The sequence below is a fragment of the Vicugna pacos genome, chromosome 1 (assembly GCF_048564905.1).
Source record: "Vicugna pacos chromosome 1, VicPac4, whole genome shotgun sequence".
NCBI classification, from domain to species: Eukaryota; Metazoa; Chordata; class Mammalia; order Artiodactyla; family Camelidae; genus Vicugna; species Vicugna pacos.
Window position 1 is genome coordinate 56,402,152 of NC_132987.1, and position 14,772 is coordinate 56,416,923.

Genomic DNA, 14,772 nt, shown 5'->3' on the forward strand with positions numbered 1-14,772 from the left:
AATGCCTGCTATGTACTACGACTTGAAAAAGCCAGTGGAAAAGCAATAGTGAATAAAACGGACAGTCCCTAACCCTGTGAACACAGACATGTACAAGTGTGACGTGTGCAGAAGGGGAGGGGGGAGAGTGCTCGCTGTGCCAGAGGACTTGGGCAGTGTCTACTGAGGATCCTGACACCCAGGCTGAGATTTCAGGGGTTCTTAGGAATTAGTTAGACATAGTGTCCTGAGAGAGCTGGGAGAGCATAGAGGTGTAATCCACAAGATGGGAGAGAGCCTAGCACGTTGCATATGAAAGAAAGTGAGCGTCACGAAGTGACATGGCACGTGCCTCTTAAGGAGAGGCAGAAGAATTTGAGTCCAAATCACTGAACTGAATAATTGAAGACTTTTAAGCAGGAAAGTAATGTGATTGGATCTGCATTTGAGAGAAATCACTCTTTCTACAGAATGCAGGATTCATTGAAGGGGAACAAAGACAGACACTGGGAGACCAGTTTGGATGCTGTTGGGTAACCCTTGGTGAGAGTGGTGCTATCTTGGAATTGAGCTACAGCCAAGGAAATGGTGAAATGTGGACATATTTGAGGGTTATAGAATTTTGTACTTGGGGAATAGGATTGACAGGGTTTAGTGCTTGAATGGGATGTGAAGGAGAGGCTCAAGAATGACTCCTAGTGTTCTCATGTGAACAACACTGGGATGGATGAGAAAATCAGATGGAAAGCATGAAAAGCAGATTCAAGGAAGATGATAAAATGGTTTTTAACATCTTGAGCCTGAAAAGCATATGAGGCAGTCAAGTAAACACATGAAATAATTGAATATTTGGGCCTAGCATTTTGAATACAGATGGATTCTAGAGATAGAAAATCAAAAGAGACTTCATAACATAGGAGGTATTTCAAGTTGTGGGCATGGTCCTAGAGAGAGTTAATGAAGAGAGAGGAGAGGAGGTCCTGTGTCAGATAAAGAGGATCATTATTCAGGGGCCACTGGGCAATATGTTGACTCATGTTGTCAGGAGCACTTTTATAGAAAGATCAGAGAAGTACTTCTAACAGAAAGCTAGAAAGAGCCCGAGTCCCTGCTGTCAGTGCTGAGCAGACACAGTGGCTCTTGGCTGCCCTTTCTGTTACAAAAGACAAATCTCTATCTGTTTCAGACCATGATAATTTGATTTTCTGAAGTTTAAAGTTTAACTTCTTCCCAACTTGTAAAGCATGCAAGTCAATTATTAAAACACCGTTAAGGTAGTTGTGCTAATGGAGGCATGTACAGGGCTCACTGGGAGTGTAACTGAAGGACCATTAAAAAAAAAAAAAACTTAAAGTCGTTCCAGGGGATTGTAATGTATGTTTATTTTTTTTTATTTCTCCATTAATTATTTGCTAAGCGTCTTCAGCATGTAAACTTCAGTGAGGTTAATGGGAGGAGGACAGTGTCCTAGGATGTCTCACTTTCCCCAAGGAGTTTATAGTCTGGTTGAGGGGTTAATACATAATAACAATTTAATGGATGTTTCCAGAGTTCCAGAAAGACGTAACAGAAGAGGCACCATTTGATCTGAGGCTTGAAGAATCGGGAGGCAACTGCCAGGCAGAAGATGGCTATGTCTGAGCGGCAGGGGAGAAACATGGTGGAGAATCCTATGGAATGAATCCTCACTGACAGGAGTCCACACGTGTGTGGTCTACTCCAGTCTCTACATAAGCCTGACATTGCTGGAGTGTATGCTGTGCGTGATGGAGGAAAGAAGGAGGTGGCTGGACAAAAGGCAGGGCCTGGATTAGAAGGTCCTTATAAAGCATATGAGAGAGAGAGAGAGAATGAGCAATATCATAAAAAGAGTTCAGCACAGGGCAGAGTCATTGGCAAATCTGGATCAGCAGAGCGCCGTATCAGACACTTGCGTTAGAGAGATCACTGTGACAGGGTTGAGGAGGAGATATGGGAGAGGAGTGAGGTTAGATAATGGCAATAAACAGCTAGGGAAGTGATGATGAGGGCCAGAACCAGGGAGAAGGTGAGACTGGGGTAAAGTACAGAGATGTGAGAAATAATCAGGGCATGGTAGTAGGTTGGGCTGGGGGTGTGTGTGTATATGTGAGCATGGGGCTGTGTTCAGGGAATGGGTGCATCAGAGGTAAGACAGAGGAATGTAAGATGTTATCCTGACTTGGGCAAAAAGGAGGCTGAGGACCTGCTCCCAACTGAGGAGAAGTGGTGCTGTCACAGCTCCCTGTCTGTTCCTGTCTCATGGCCACAGACAGTTCTGCCTGGTGATGGGGACATCTCTTCAACAGCTATTGATTGTTATCAGCCCCTCGACTAGAATACAAACTCCTGGGGGACAGGTAGACACACACTATTCATCCTAGGACACCGTCCTCCCATTACTAACCTCGCTGAGCTTTACATGCTGAAGATGCTTGGAAAATAATTAATGGAAAAATACAAACATAAAAAGACTGCTACAGAGATTCAAGTCGCAGGACAAAAAATATGTATATACATATATATGTATATCCATGTAAGTATAATTTTTAAAATGTGCTTGATTTTTAAAATGAAAATGTTAAATCATGATAAAGCTTCAAGAGCTCTTGCAAAAACAAAAAAAGAAATGAAATGCCAAAAATAAATATTTGGAAGTGCCAACTAATCCGTAAGTAGAAAAGATTTGCTGTGTATTTAGCTGAATGTGCGGGCCAGGAAGTGTCGCCATAGCTTTCTTTTACCATGAAGAACATAAATAAATGTGCCTTAACATCATTCCTGCTCTTTACCCCATCCACCTCCAGTGAGGTAAAGAATTTCAAATCACAGAGCTGAGGTGGGTAGAGGGGAGGAAGACATAGCTAAACATACTATTTTCACACACGTTATTATGAAACAGAAAATACTCAGAAACATGCCAGCACAGACAGAGCAGAATTCATAATGAAGTTGTGAGAAACCTTCTCATGTAGTGAGATATTTCCTAGACGAAAGCACTGGCTCCTGAAACTGCACCCTGATGCCTCCCTTCAAAGACTTTAGGGATGTTTAAGTAGTGTGTGTGTGTGTGTGTGTGTGTGTGTGTGTTCACCAACAGAGAAAAAGTGAAAGAGAAGTTTGTTGAAAAAAGTTACTTCTAAGGAATTAGGTCTACACTGATTATTTTTTGTTTACTTTATGAATGTGATTGGTTTTCATCTTTAGAGTATGAGACTTTTGAAGTGTCTGGGGGCAGACTTCTGTACAGCTGCGCGGTGTGTCTGTCGTGAGTCCAGTTGCTCAGTCACTGTCTCCATTTATAGTTGGGTTTGTAAAGTGTTCAAAATAGGAACTCTGGGTTTCTGCTGATCTTGAGTCATCAAAGAAAAGCAAAGCTTTATTCCTTCTTACATTCAATTCCATCTATGCTGACATTTTTTAGGACTGACATGGCTAACTAGAAAAATCTAACCTTACATTTTTTTCTAGGTTCAAACTAACTCTTCCATGTTATCTAATACAGAATGTCAGGGTCTTATTGAGTATTTATGTAGGAACTTCTTCAGGATATATATTTTAACACACTGCTTAATGTGGAAACTGCATCTCCTTCTATGGGGTACTGTTGGGACCACCCTCACATAGAAGAGAAAGGCTACTCCACCAGGAAAAGAATACTCAGGTTGCTTAAATTGCAAAAGTAAATGGCAAGATTGCCTCCCTTGAGAGGCTACCAAAAGCGGGGTGGGGAAGATAACTCTATTCAACAGCCTTCTGTAACTTAACAGAGAGCTATATCTAAAATTACAAAATCACTAGAAAAGGACAATTGAGATAAATATGTGGAAAAGACAGCTGTCACAGTCAGGATCCTAACCAAAATGATAGCACACTGAAACTAGCTCTTCTCCAGGAGCTGATTTATAAATGCATTGTGTACATTGTCCCACTTGGTTATAGAGAAGCCATAAGGCACAAAGTGGTAATCTGGGACTAGCAGAGTCACTGCTGTTGTCTCCCTTGGCTCAAGAGGACCCAGAGAAAGAGCAGTTGTTTGAATAGGAAGGAGAGAGTATCATAGAGGAGAGATCCTAGAGAGGACCAGTGACCCTCCTTGGCTGACAGCTGGGAATTTCACAATCAGGTTACCAGAAGACATGCAGCTCAAGAGTTTATTGGTGTCTCTTAACAGGGAAACTGTCATCATCTTGGGCTTGACAATGATGTGTTTTTGCCCTCTACCCATTTAATGAGAGTAGCATCCCCTATGACAATAAAATATACCACCACTCATTTCCAAGCTCTCCCTGGTCACTAGATGGTTTCCTCTCCAGTTGAGAACCACTCTGTGTTAACCAAATGTCCCTGGGAATGATTTGATCTTTATCTCTGGATCAACCTACATCAATAGAAAGCTATCCTCAGAAAGCCATATGCCTAGATCAATAGACTTGTGTAGGGGGTGGGGGCAGGATAGCTGCACCATCTCCAGCCTCACAGCCACATCCCATGCAGGAAAGAGGGCAGGGAAGGAGTAGGAAGGGATGATGTTATGTCAGGAGAGCCCTAGTTTTTCCAGTAATTCTTAGCATACATCTCATAAAGTAATCTTGGGAAGTATGGGCACATTGCTGACAAATTGAAATTCTTTGCGTAACAAAGAAGGGGAATTTGTATGAGGAAGAATTAGCACCTGCCCCACTTGTATATATCCCTAGGGGCTTGGTGTGAGTAAATGACACGAGTAATATAAAGTCTTGCATCCCTTCTTCCTATACGTAGTAAAATTTGCCTGGAAATTAATAAACAACAGAATTAGAGTGTGGGTCATTCACTTTTTATATCAACAAATCTAATCATAGTAACTCAGAGCAAAATTAAAACACTGTGTCACCATCATGTTTACAGATTCCCTAATAGACTAATGCCTTAGAAAGAATGTTTGAATCTCTAAGCCTTCCCTCAGCCTTTAGTTAACCCCAGCCTAACCAAGACTTCTCAAAGTTCAGCAAATGTCTTTTCGCCTTTGTGCCCTTAGAACATTTTTAGGGCATTCAGTAAGTTCTGAATTGAACAAATGAATGTGACAGAAATCAGGAAGATATAAAGGAGGCAGCGGCTGCATTTATCTTTGGTAAATCACTCTTTGATAGGAATTTTTGATCTAAAATTTAGCATTTCTTTGGTTGTGCCAGGGGTATTTGTTTCTCTCAACACCCGTCTTTGCTTTCTTTGTTCCCTCTGCCCAGTCCCTCAGCTCTCTATCTCTAGTACCTCCTTTTAGCAGTATGGTGACTGACTCTTTTGCTAGTTTGACTGAAATCACATTGTTCAATTTATCTATTTTCTTTTGGTGCTGGTACTTTATATATATATAATGTCAATGCCAAATCCAATGTCATGAAGTTTTTCCTCTGTATTTTTGAATTATATAGTTTTGAGAGTTTTATAGTTCGTAGCTCTATAAATTTAAAGCTAAAATTTTGGGTTACTTTGTATATGGTATAAAGTAATGATCCAATTTCATTCTTTTTCATGTGAATGTCCAGTATTTCCAGCACCATTTGGTGAAAAGTGAAAATTCTTTCCTCATCAAATGGTCTTGGCATCCAGATCAAAAATCAAATGACCATGTATGCAAGCAAGGGTTTATTTATGGCTTTCTATTCTATTCTTTTGGTCTATGTTTGTCTTTATGCAAACATGTTTTGATTATTGTAGCTCTGTAATAAATTATGAAGTTGCATAGTGAGACCTCCAATCTTCTTTTTCAAGATAGTTTTGGCTATTCAGAGTCTCTAAGATTCCATATGGATTTTTTTCTTTTTGCAGAAAAGTGACATTGGGGTTTTGACAGGGATTGCATTAAATCTATAGATTGCTCTGAGTCGGATTAACACTTTACAATATCAAGTCTTCCAGTCCATGAACATGGGATGCCTTTCCATTTATTTTTGTCTTTTTTAATTTATTAGCAACATTTTGTACTTTTCAGTGTATGACTCTTTTGCTTCTTTGGTTAAGTTCATTCTAAGGTGTTCTTTTTTTTTATGTTATTGTAAATGGAATTGTTTCCTTAATTTCTTTTCATTGATAGTATACAGAAATGCAACTGTCCTTTGTGTTAGTCTGTGAACTCTTAGAAGGCAGGAACGAAGCCTTATTTGTATTTTGCAATGTTAATACAAAAATAATAATAGCAGTTATTAATAATTGTTCACTTATGTATTTTTCCTTTTCATTATTAGTAATCTTTGTCTCTTTTTTTTTTTCCTCCTTTTTCTCTCTTCCACTTTAGGGCTCTGTTAGTTCAACAACAGCTTCTCCTCCCGTCTCCACCCCAGTCACAGGACATAAGAGAATGGTCATACCAAACCAACCCCCTCTAACGGCAACCAAAAAGTCTACATTAAAACCACAACCTGCACCTCAGGCTGGACCCATCCCCGTGGCTCCAATTGGAACACTAAAACCCCAGCCTCAGCCAGTCCCAGCCTCCTACACTACGGCATCCACCCCTTCAAGGCCTACCTTCAATGTGCAGGTGAAGTCAGCCCAGCCCAGCTCTCATTACATGGCTGCCCCTTCACCGGGACAATTTTATGGTCCAGGGCCAGGGGCCCAGGGCTATAATGTGCAACCAGTTTCTATCCCTGGGCAGGGTCCACCTCCTTCTACACGGGGAGGCATGGATTATGCATATGTCCCACCACCAGGACTTCAGCCTGAGCCTGGGTATGGGTATGCCCCCAGTCAAGGACGCTACTATGAAGGCTATTCCCCAGCGGGGCCTGGCTATGGGAGCAAAAATGACTCTGATCCTGCCTATAGTCAACAAGGTCACCCAAATACGTGGAAGCGAGAACAAGGGTATACTCCTTCTGGAGCAGGGAACCAGAACCCTGCTGGGATGTATCCAGTTCCTGGTCCCAAGAAGACTTATATCACAGATCCTGTTCCAGCCTCCTGTGCACCACCACTGCAGCCAAAGGTAGGGGACTCATTAACATAGTGATGGGAATAAAGGGGTACCTATCATGGGCTGCCTTCTCCAGAAAGCAGAGCCTAAGGCAAAAGTATTTGTACTAGTTTTATTTCATTACAAAGCACAATCCTAAGAAAGTGCACGAGTGAAGCAGGAAAAATAGGGGATCCTGTTTGAGGATATGGGGATTTGTTACCAATAAGGCTCCTGTTTAGCATCGAGTGCAACTAATTGTTCAATCTTGAGGAATCATCTTCCAAAAGACCATATGAACCATAGCAGTTCAGGACAGTCTTTTCAAAGGGAAGACAGGAAAATAATTTATCTTCTAAATCTTGTTTCCTGTTGGTCACAGCTTCCTTTTGTGGGTCAGAGACTTTCTCACCCTTACATGTTGCATTTACTTGCGCACCAAACAGATCTGCAGCATTTTATGCCTCAGCAGGCATAGGGAATCCCTCGATCTGGGGGTGAGAGAGGTGCAGGACAGCATGTGATGAACTGCTGTCAGGCTGGGCTCATGCGAAGGCAGTCAGAACCCAAGCATTGTTGGTACCACAGTGACTGCTGGGGAAGAACAGGTGGATAAGGGCCCAGGAGACAGGTGAGGCTAAAGGAATCTAAGGTAATACAGGTACTTTGTCTAGTTTTCTTTGGCAGGGGGCTGCAGTATAATAACACTTGTTTGTTACCCCTTGTGTATCTACATTAATGATCCTCCAGGAAGAGTATTACTGTCCAATTACTTGCCAACACTCTAGGCAACTTTAAAAATTATTTATTATAGTAATCTTTTCATTTTTTTAAGAATTTCAAGCATGTATGTATTTTAAGTCAACACATTCAGCTACTTCCTGTGAATAAGTTAGATATATTACTATACACACCAATTCACCTACAACTTGGATTTTTTGTGAGTACAAGAACCAACATGATAATGTTTCCTCCCACCATGAAAAGTGCAACCAAGGAGAGTTATTTGGAAGGAGCGAGATGGAGAAACTAATCTAGTTCTCAGCCATTGTGTTAGAACTGAGCCTTCCCTTTCTTTTGTTAGGGCTGTAAGAAATCAGAAGTTGAAGCCCTTGATTAGCTAGAAGTTCAGTGGTAACTTTGGGGGATGAATTGGGCAGAAGATTGGACTATATGTTTGTTTTATTTTAATCCTTTGCACATTAGAGATTGTCAATTTCCAAGCATCTCCAATCTCATTTTCAACATTATAACAAAAGTTAGTGAGGTCCTTACTCTCTGGGTAGTGAGTCCACTAAATCACTTTTCTCACATGAAAACATCTGCTCTGTTAATGGTGCAGATGGATTTTAGTTTCCTTAGAGGAAAAGAACCCTTTCCAATAAGTGGGGCTTGTGGGTAGCTGGAGGCATCCATCAACCTTATGAATGTCCATTGCATGAAAGTGGACCAGCCATGATCATTTTCCAACACAAAGATTCCAAGTTAAAATGTTAAGTGTTTTCGAAACATTACTCTTGGAAGGGCTTTCTTTCCACAATCTCTTTATGAAAAGAGATGTTATTAAGGGGTTTTTGTTTTGTTTTGTTTTTAAAATAAATATTGCCCCAAATAGCCCAACTGGACAGCCTTGCCCTTTGTTAACATTGCAGCATATTTGCATTAGTCCCTCCTGGCCCCAGAGCAACCAGTTCAGAAAAAAATGAGGTTATTCAACTTTACCTCATTTTGGTACAACCGCAACAAATTCCCTTACAGAAGATTAAAAGTTTAGGTTGGGACAATGGCCATCAGCATTTAAGTTCAGATGGTATGAATTTTTTCCCTGTCCAAAACAGCCCAACTGACAAATTGGCTGAATGATGTTCCTAAGGGGAGGAGATGGGCCCTGAGTTGTTTAAGGATCCTCTTGCCCGACCTGGGGAAACAGACATGAGACAGAGCAAAAGTATGTCTAGGTGGAGAGAGTGATCTGGTGAGAAATACTGAGCCAGTCTTTGAGTTTTCCTGTTTTCCCATCATGTCACTGGGCACTCTGGAACCAGTCCAGTGGTGTAGGGAAGAGCCAGCACCCACTCCAAGACCTGGAGCTAAGATGTTAGGTGCAGACACATCACTTGCATTTGGTCTGTCTTCACCAACCTACTTGGGGTGACAGAATGAACTTTTATTAACCGTGCTCCATAAAACAAAAACTTTATTTTCCTTCTTACTGAAATAAGATAATTATTCAAGATGATCTATTACATTATTACAGATTTTGGGTATCAGTGGATTTCATGTCATTTTCTAAAATTATGAAATGTTTGTTTTTCAACAGTGTCATGTGTTTTAACATCATATTGTACATTTAAAAAATGAAAATCAAATCACGTACTTTTTTGCTGTGATTATTAAGGAGAATGGTTAGAGGTTGATATTTAGCCATCTGTCTGTGTTTTGGGAAAGGGGGAAGAGGCTGATGAAGCTACGGATACAGTCTGTGTGTGTGCTGGGGGCACTGGTGGGTGAAGAGGTGGGCTCTTTCACAGTTGGTCTTTGAGCAGAACACTGCCGTATTCAACCACACCTGTGCACAGAAGACCTTATTGTCTCAAATACTGACTTTGCTTGGCTTAGGGATGTGACTACTGGCTTGAGAAATGAGCTCCTAATTCTAATCCCAGTTCCTCCCTTGACATTCTTCTTTCAGTTTGAGGAAAGCCTCCAGACCTCTTTATGTCACGCTCCCAGCCTCCGTAAAGCAGGATGTCATCTTCCTTAATTAATGAATGATTGCAAAGGGCTTGGAAATTTCCAAGGGCTGCATAATTGCCAAGTGAGGACTATTCAGCTTTTTCACTTGGCTTTCATTTATTTCTCATCTTTTTGTCACTGATGGAAAACTTACCTTCCTGCCTTAAAACAATGATCTTTTGTTACCTTGAGAAGTTCTTAGCAATTTGGCATTTAACCCACTGAGGGTAAAGATTTTAAACGATGAAATCTATCTATCTCCCTTATATTTGAGATGAGCTGCTTTAATTTTTTAATGTCATAGTGTAATATAAAAGAAGAAGGAGAAGAAGGGAAGGGAAAAAATAGAAGGAAAGAAAGAAAAGGAATAAAAGGAAGGAAAGGAAGAAAAGAATGAAGAAAGGAAAGAAATGGAATCAGAGCCTGCAAGACAGGGGATCGATCATGGTTATACTTGTGTTCCCATAATGAATTTGTATGCTGCAGGAGAGCATAATGTGTTTCCTGGACCCTCTGGGCTGAGTTCCTTTAAAATATTGTTATAAGCAAGTCTTTATAAGAGAGAACTGTTCCCTTCTCACTAGAAATCCTCTTAAAGACACAGTGAAATCTGTTCTCTCTGCCATTTTCTAAAAGCTAGTAGCTGCTGGTTGCTGTGTAGCTCACAGAGCTCTGGTCCAGTGCAGTATCTTCACATATGTATCTTCTCCACTATTCAGATAAGCCCCGGGGCCAGGACCTGCAGGCCAGCCATCACTCTCAGGTCCACAATGGCAGGTGGCTTTAGCTTCCACTTCCATGTCATCAACCTAATCTGTGTCAGCCTTGGCTCTGGTAAAGAGACAGGCATTTGCTCTGTAAATGGTAAAAATCGCTGGTGTCATGCATCTCAGGCAAGTTGCTAGAGGACACCTCATGTGGGGGTTAGGCTCCATTGTAAAATCATCTATTAAAATTTCCTTGGAAAATTCTTCAAGAAGGTGAGACCTGGGAGATCAATGAACCACCTTTCAATAAATCCAACAGGAAGTTTTTCTTATCCAGTGATAGATCAGATCACAGCTCTTCATTTAGTGTTTGAATCTGGGGGATATTTTATGGGTCAGAGAGGATAAAGAAGGTAATGAACCTCTAGGGTCAGTGTTGAAGGGTCCCCAAGATTGGTCAGTTGTTGAGATTAAGAAAATATTTGAGAATGTTGATGCAGTAATGTTTTAAGTATTCAAATAATATCAACATGTTTAAATTTCATTTCATTGTAGAAAAGAGAATGATGTACATATTGGGTGTACTGCAGAGAATTGGTGACATTTGAGAGAAAACTGGTAATCTTTTTGCTAAATACCGCTGAAGTCCAGGATCAGAGAAACAAACAAGAGAGAGTTAGGGTGGGGAGAGGGATGGATGCAGATATGGGCCTCAGGTCAGATGCTGATAATATCTGGACATGTATAAAGCTGAGGATAAAAGAGATTGCTTGAGGATGACAGTGACTGTAATAATAGTAATTCCCCTTTCCACAGGGTTTTTCAGTTTCCAAAGTGTTTTGTGGACCTCACAAATCCATGATCGTTAAGCACAGATCAAGATTTCTGTCTTTCACTGATGGGGGTTCAAAGGCTCAGCAATGAGAGTCACTCACCTGAGGTCATACGTCAGATTCATGTGCGAGCCACGGTCCAAGTCAGGTCTTCTGAAGATTGTCCTCGTGCTTTCCATCTGGTAAACGATGGATGTTGGTTTGGTGTTTGGGTGGGGCGAGTGCCATGTCAGCATCACCACCACTGGATGTGGCTCCGCTGTGGGCCAGGTCAAGGCAGACGTGGGCTCAGGCAGTCGTGGTGCTGTGTCATGAGATCGACAGTGGAGGGGAAGCACCGGTTAAGTCCCTGCTGGGTTCCCAGGCTCCGACCCGAAACGGTGGAGCTGTGCTTCCTCTTCCCCATCACCCATGCGCAATTTATCCCGGTCTTTCTCCCTTCATGGTATCTCAAATCTACTTTCTTATCTAAATCCCCTTGCTACTGTCCTGGTTCAGTTGTCCTCCTTTCCCACCTGAGCCAATGAAATGATCTTTTTTTTTTCTTTTTTGTTAATTGAAGTATAGTTGATTTACAATGTTGTGTTAGTTTCTGGTACAGCAAAGTAATTCAGTTATATACATATATATATATTCTTTTTTCATATGCTTTTCCATTAGAGGTTATTACAAGACATTGAATACAGTTCCCTGTGCTATATAATAGGTCCTTGTTGTTTGTCTGTTTTATATATAGTAGTATGTATCTGCTAATCCCAAACTCCTAATTTATCCTCCCCCCACCATCCCCTTTGGTAACCATAAGTTTGTTTTCTATGTCTCTAAGTCTGTTTCTGTTTTGTAAATAAGTTCATTTGTATCATATTTTAGATTTCACATAAAGAGATATCATATGATATTTGTCTTACTTCACTTAATATGATAATCTCTAGGTCTATCCATGTTGCTACAAATGGCATTATTTCATTCTTTTTTGTTGCTGAGTAGTATTTCATTGTATGCATATACCACATCTTCTTTATCCAGTCATCCAATCATTCCAATCAACAGTGGACATTTAGGTTGCTTCCATGTTTTGGCTATTGTAAGTAGTGCTGCTGTGAACATTGGGGTGCATGTTATCTTTTCAAAGTAGAGTTCCTTCCAGATATATGCCCAGAATTGGGATTGCTGGAACATACAGTAGGTCTATTTTTAGTTTTTTAAAGAAACCTCCGTACTGTTTTCCATAGTGGATGCACCAATCTACATTCTCACCAATAGTGTAGGAGGGGTCCCTTTTCTCCACACCCTCTCCAGCTGAAATGGTCTCTTTATCCTACACCAGGATGAACCATTCTACCAGATTAATCTTTCTACAGCTTTGTCTTTGTCACTAATTGCCTTTTTTCAAAAATCTTCAGAAGTTCCCAGCCAGTTATGGAATTCATTGAAACTGTAGCCTAGATTTCCAGTTTTCTCTCCCCACTTAAGCATCCCAGCTTCCAGCTGAGAAGTTACATTCCTTCCTAGGCGTTTCTCATCTATATAGCTTTTCTCTTGGAGCTTCTACTTCCTAAAATGCCTTCCCAGGCCTCCCCCCAAATAAATGAAGTATTTGCATATCTGATGTGACCCATTAAGGCTGAGCTAAACTGTTCATCTCTCTTGTGAAGGCTTCTCTTTCTAAAATTAACTTGTGCATTATTTCACCCTCTCCTGTGGAAATGTTCACACTCTTACTGTACTAGAGGCATTTATCTACCTGTATTCCACCAAGCTGTGCCCCAGCATATATTATACTCAAGATTTAGGGAATGTAGATGGTATCTGAACACTGTTTCCTCCAGAGGAGCTAAGTATTTGATACATTCTTGTTTAATGAAGATACTTGAAGAAACTTACTATTTCCTAATAAAATCTGCTTTAGAACTCGGCAGATTGTTCATCAAAATGCCAAAGCCGAAGCCTATACTACCAAATCAGCTTAGGTGAACTCAGTAACATGCACATTATCACATCAGAAACTCAGTATCCAAAGTATCTAGGTATTTTCTCATGTTGGCAGTTGTGCTAGTATTTTACATTCTTTCTGGGATACCTGTGTGTATGTTGTTATGTACACAGTCTTTTTTACTTTCCGCATGTGCCAAAGTCCATAGAATTTGCTGATTCATATTCTTTAATTACCTTTTTGAGGTTAATTTATATAGAATTAAATGTGCCCATTGGGAATGCATAAGGCAGTTGTATGCACCTGGGTAACCACCATCACAGCCAAGATAGACAACATTTCCAGTGCCCTACGGAGCTCCCTCAGGCCCTGTTGCAGTCAGCCCCCTTTACCCTCAGCCCTAGGCACCCTTCCTGCTTTCTAACATAGATTATTTTTACCCTTTCTAGAATTCCATGTAAATAGAATCATCAGTATACACTCTTGCGTCTAGGCTCCTTTTAATCACTGTAATTTTTTGCAGTTCATTTATATACATGTCCGTTGTATGAGTGGAGTGCATTTTGTTCATCCATTCACTTGTTTGGGGACAGTTATTTTTTTCATTTCTAATTATGAGTAAAGCTGCTATGAACAAGTCTTTATATGAACATAGTTTTCATTTCTCTTGGATAAATACCTAGCAGAGGTCGCATGGTAACTAACTTTGGAAGAGACTGCCAAACTGTGTTCCTACATGTACCATTTCAAGTTCCCACTAGCCAAGTCTGAGAGGTCCAGTTGCTCCCTAATTCTGACAATACTTGGCATGTTGGTCTTTTTGATTTTACCTGTTTTCATGGTGTATAGATGTATCTGATTGAGGGTTATGTTTACATATTCCTTTTGGCTAATGATGTGGAACATTTACTAGTCACGCACTTACTGGCTATTTGTATATCTTCTTTTGTGAAGTATCATCAAATTTTTGGCCCATTGTTTAATTGGATTTTTTAAATGGTAAGAATATATTATATATTCTGAATAAAAGTCCTTAGACATACGCATTGCTAGTATTTGTTCCCAGTCTGTGACTTGACTTTTCATTTTCTTGATGTTATTTTCTGAAAGCAGAAGTTTTTAATTTTGATGAAGATCAATTTGCCACTTTTATCTTCTATAGTTCATGCTTTCTATTTCCTTAGACATTCGTGTCTTCTCGCAAAGATTTTATTCTATGCTTTCTTTTTGATGTTTTACTGGTAAATGTAGGGCTTTAATTCTCTTCAAATTAAACTTTGTGTATGGTGTGAGATGAGGGTCAAAGTTCATTTTCCCCCCTTGGGATAACAGTTTTTCCATCGTTATTTGTTGAAAAAGTCTTTTCTTCCATTGACATACCTTGATACCTTTGACGAAAATCAACTGAGCACGAATGTGTGGGTCTATCTGGACTCTATTCTGTTCCGTTACTTTATATATCTATCCTCAAGCCAGTACTACACTATCTTGATCACTTTTATAGATTTTTTGATCACTCAATGTAAGTTTTCTATCTTGTTCTCTTTCAAAAGTGTTTTGATTGTTCTAAATATTTTGTATTTCCTCAAAAATTTTAGCATCAGCTTGTCAATCTCCACAAAATAG

General features: G+C 40.3%; 1 protein-coding gene across 8 annotated transcripts in view; it reads left to right on the plus strand.

Moving 5' to 3' along the window:
* LPP (LIM domain containing preferred translocation partner in lipoma) overlaps positions 1–14,772 on the plus strand; it is a 629,315-nt gene that overhangs the window by 376,464 nt on the left and 238,079 nt on the right. For 7 of the 8 annotated variants that reach the window (XM_072962654.1, XM_072962664.1, XM_072962661.1 and 4 more), the window contains one exon: positions 6,278–6,970. In XM_072962654.1, the coding sequence (XP_072818755.1) occupies positions 6,278–6,970 (693 nt within the window). Of the gene's footprint in view, positions 1–6,277; positions 6,992–14,772 lie in introns of those variants that run through there. The other variant, XM_072962688.1, reaches the window with a different exon arrangement.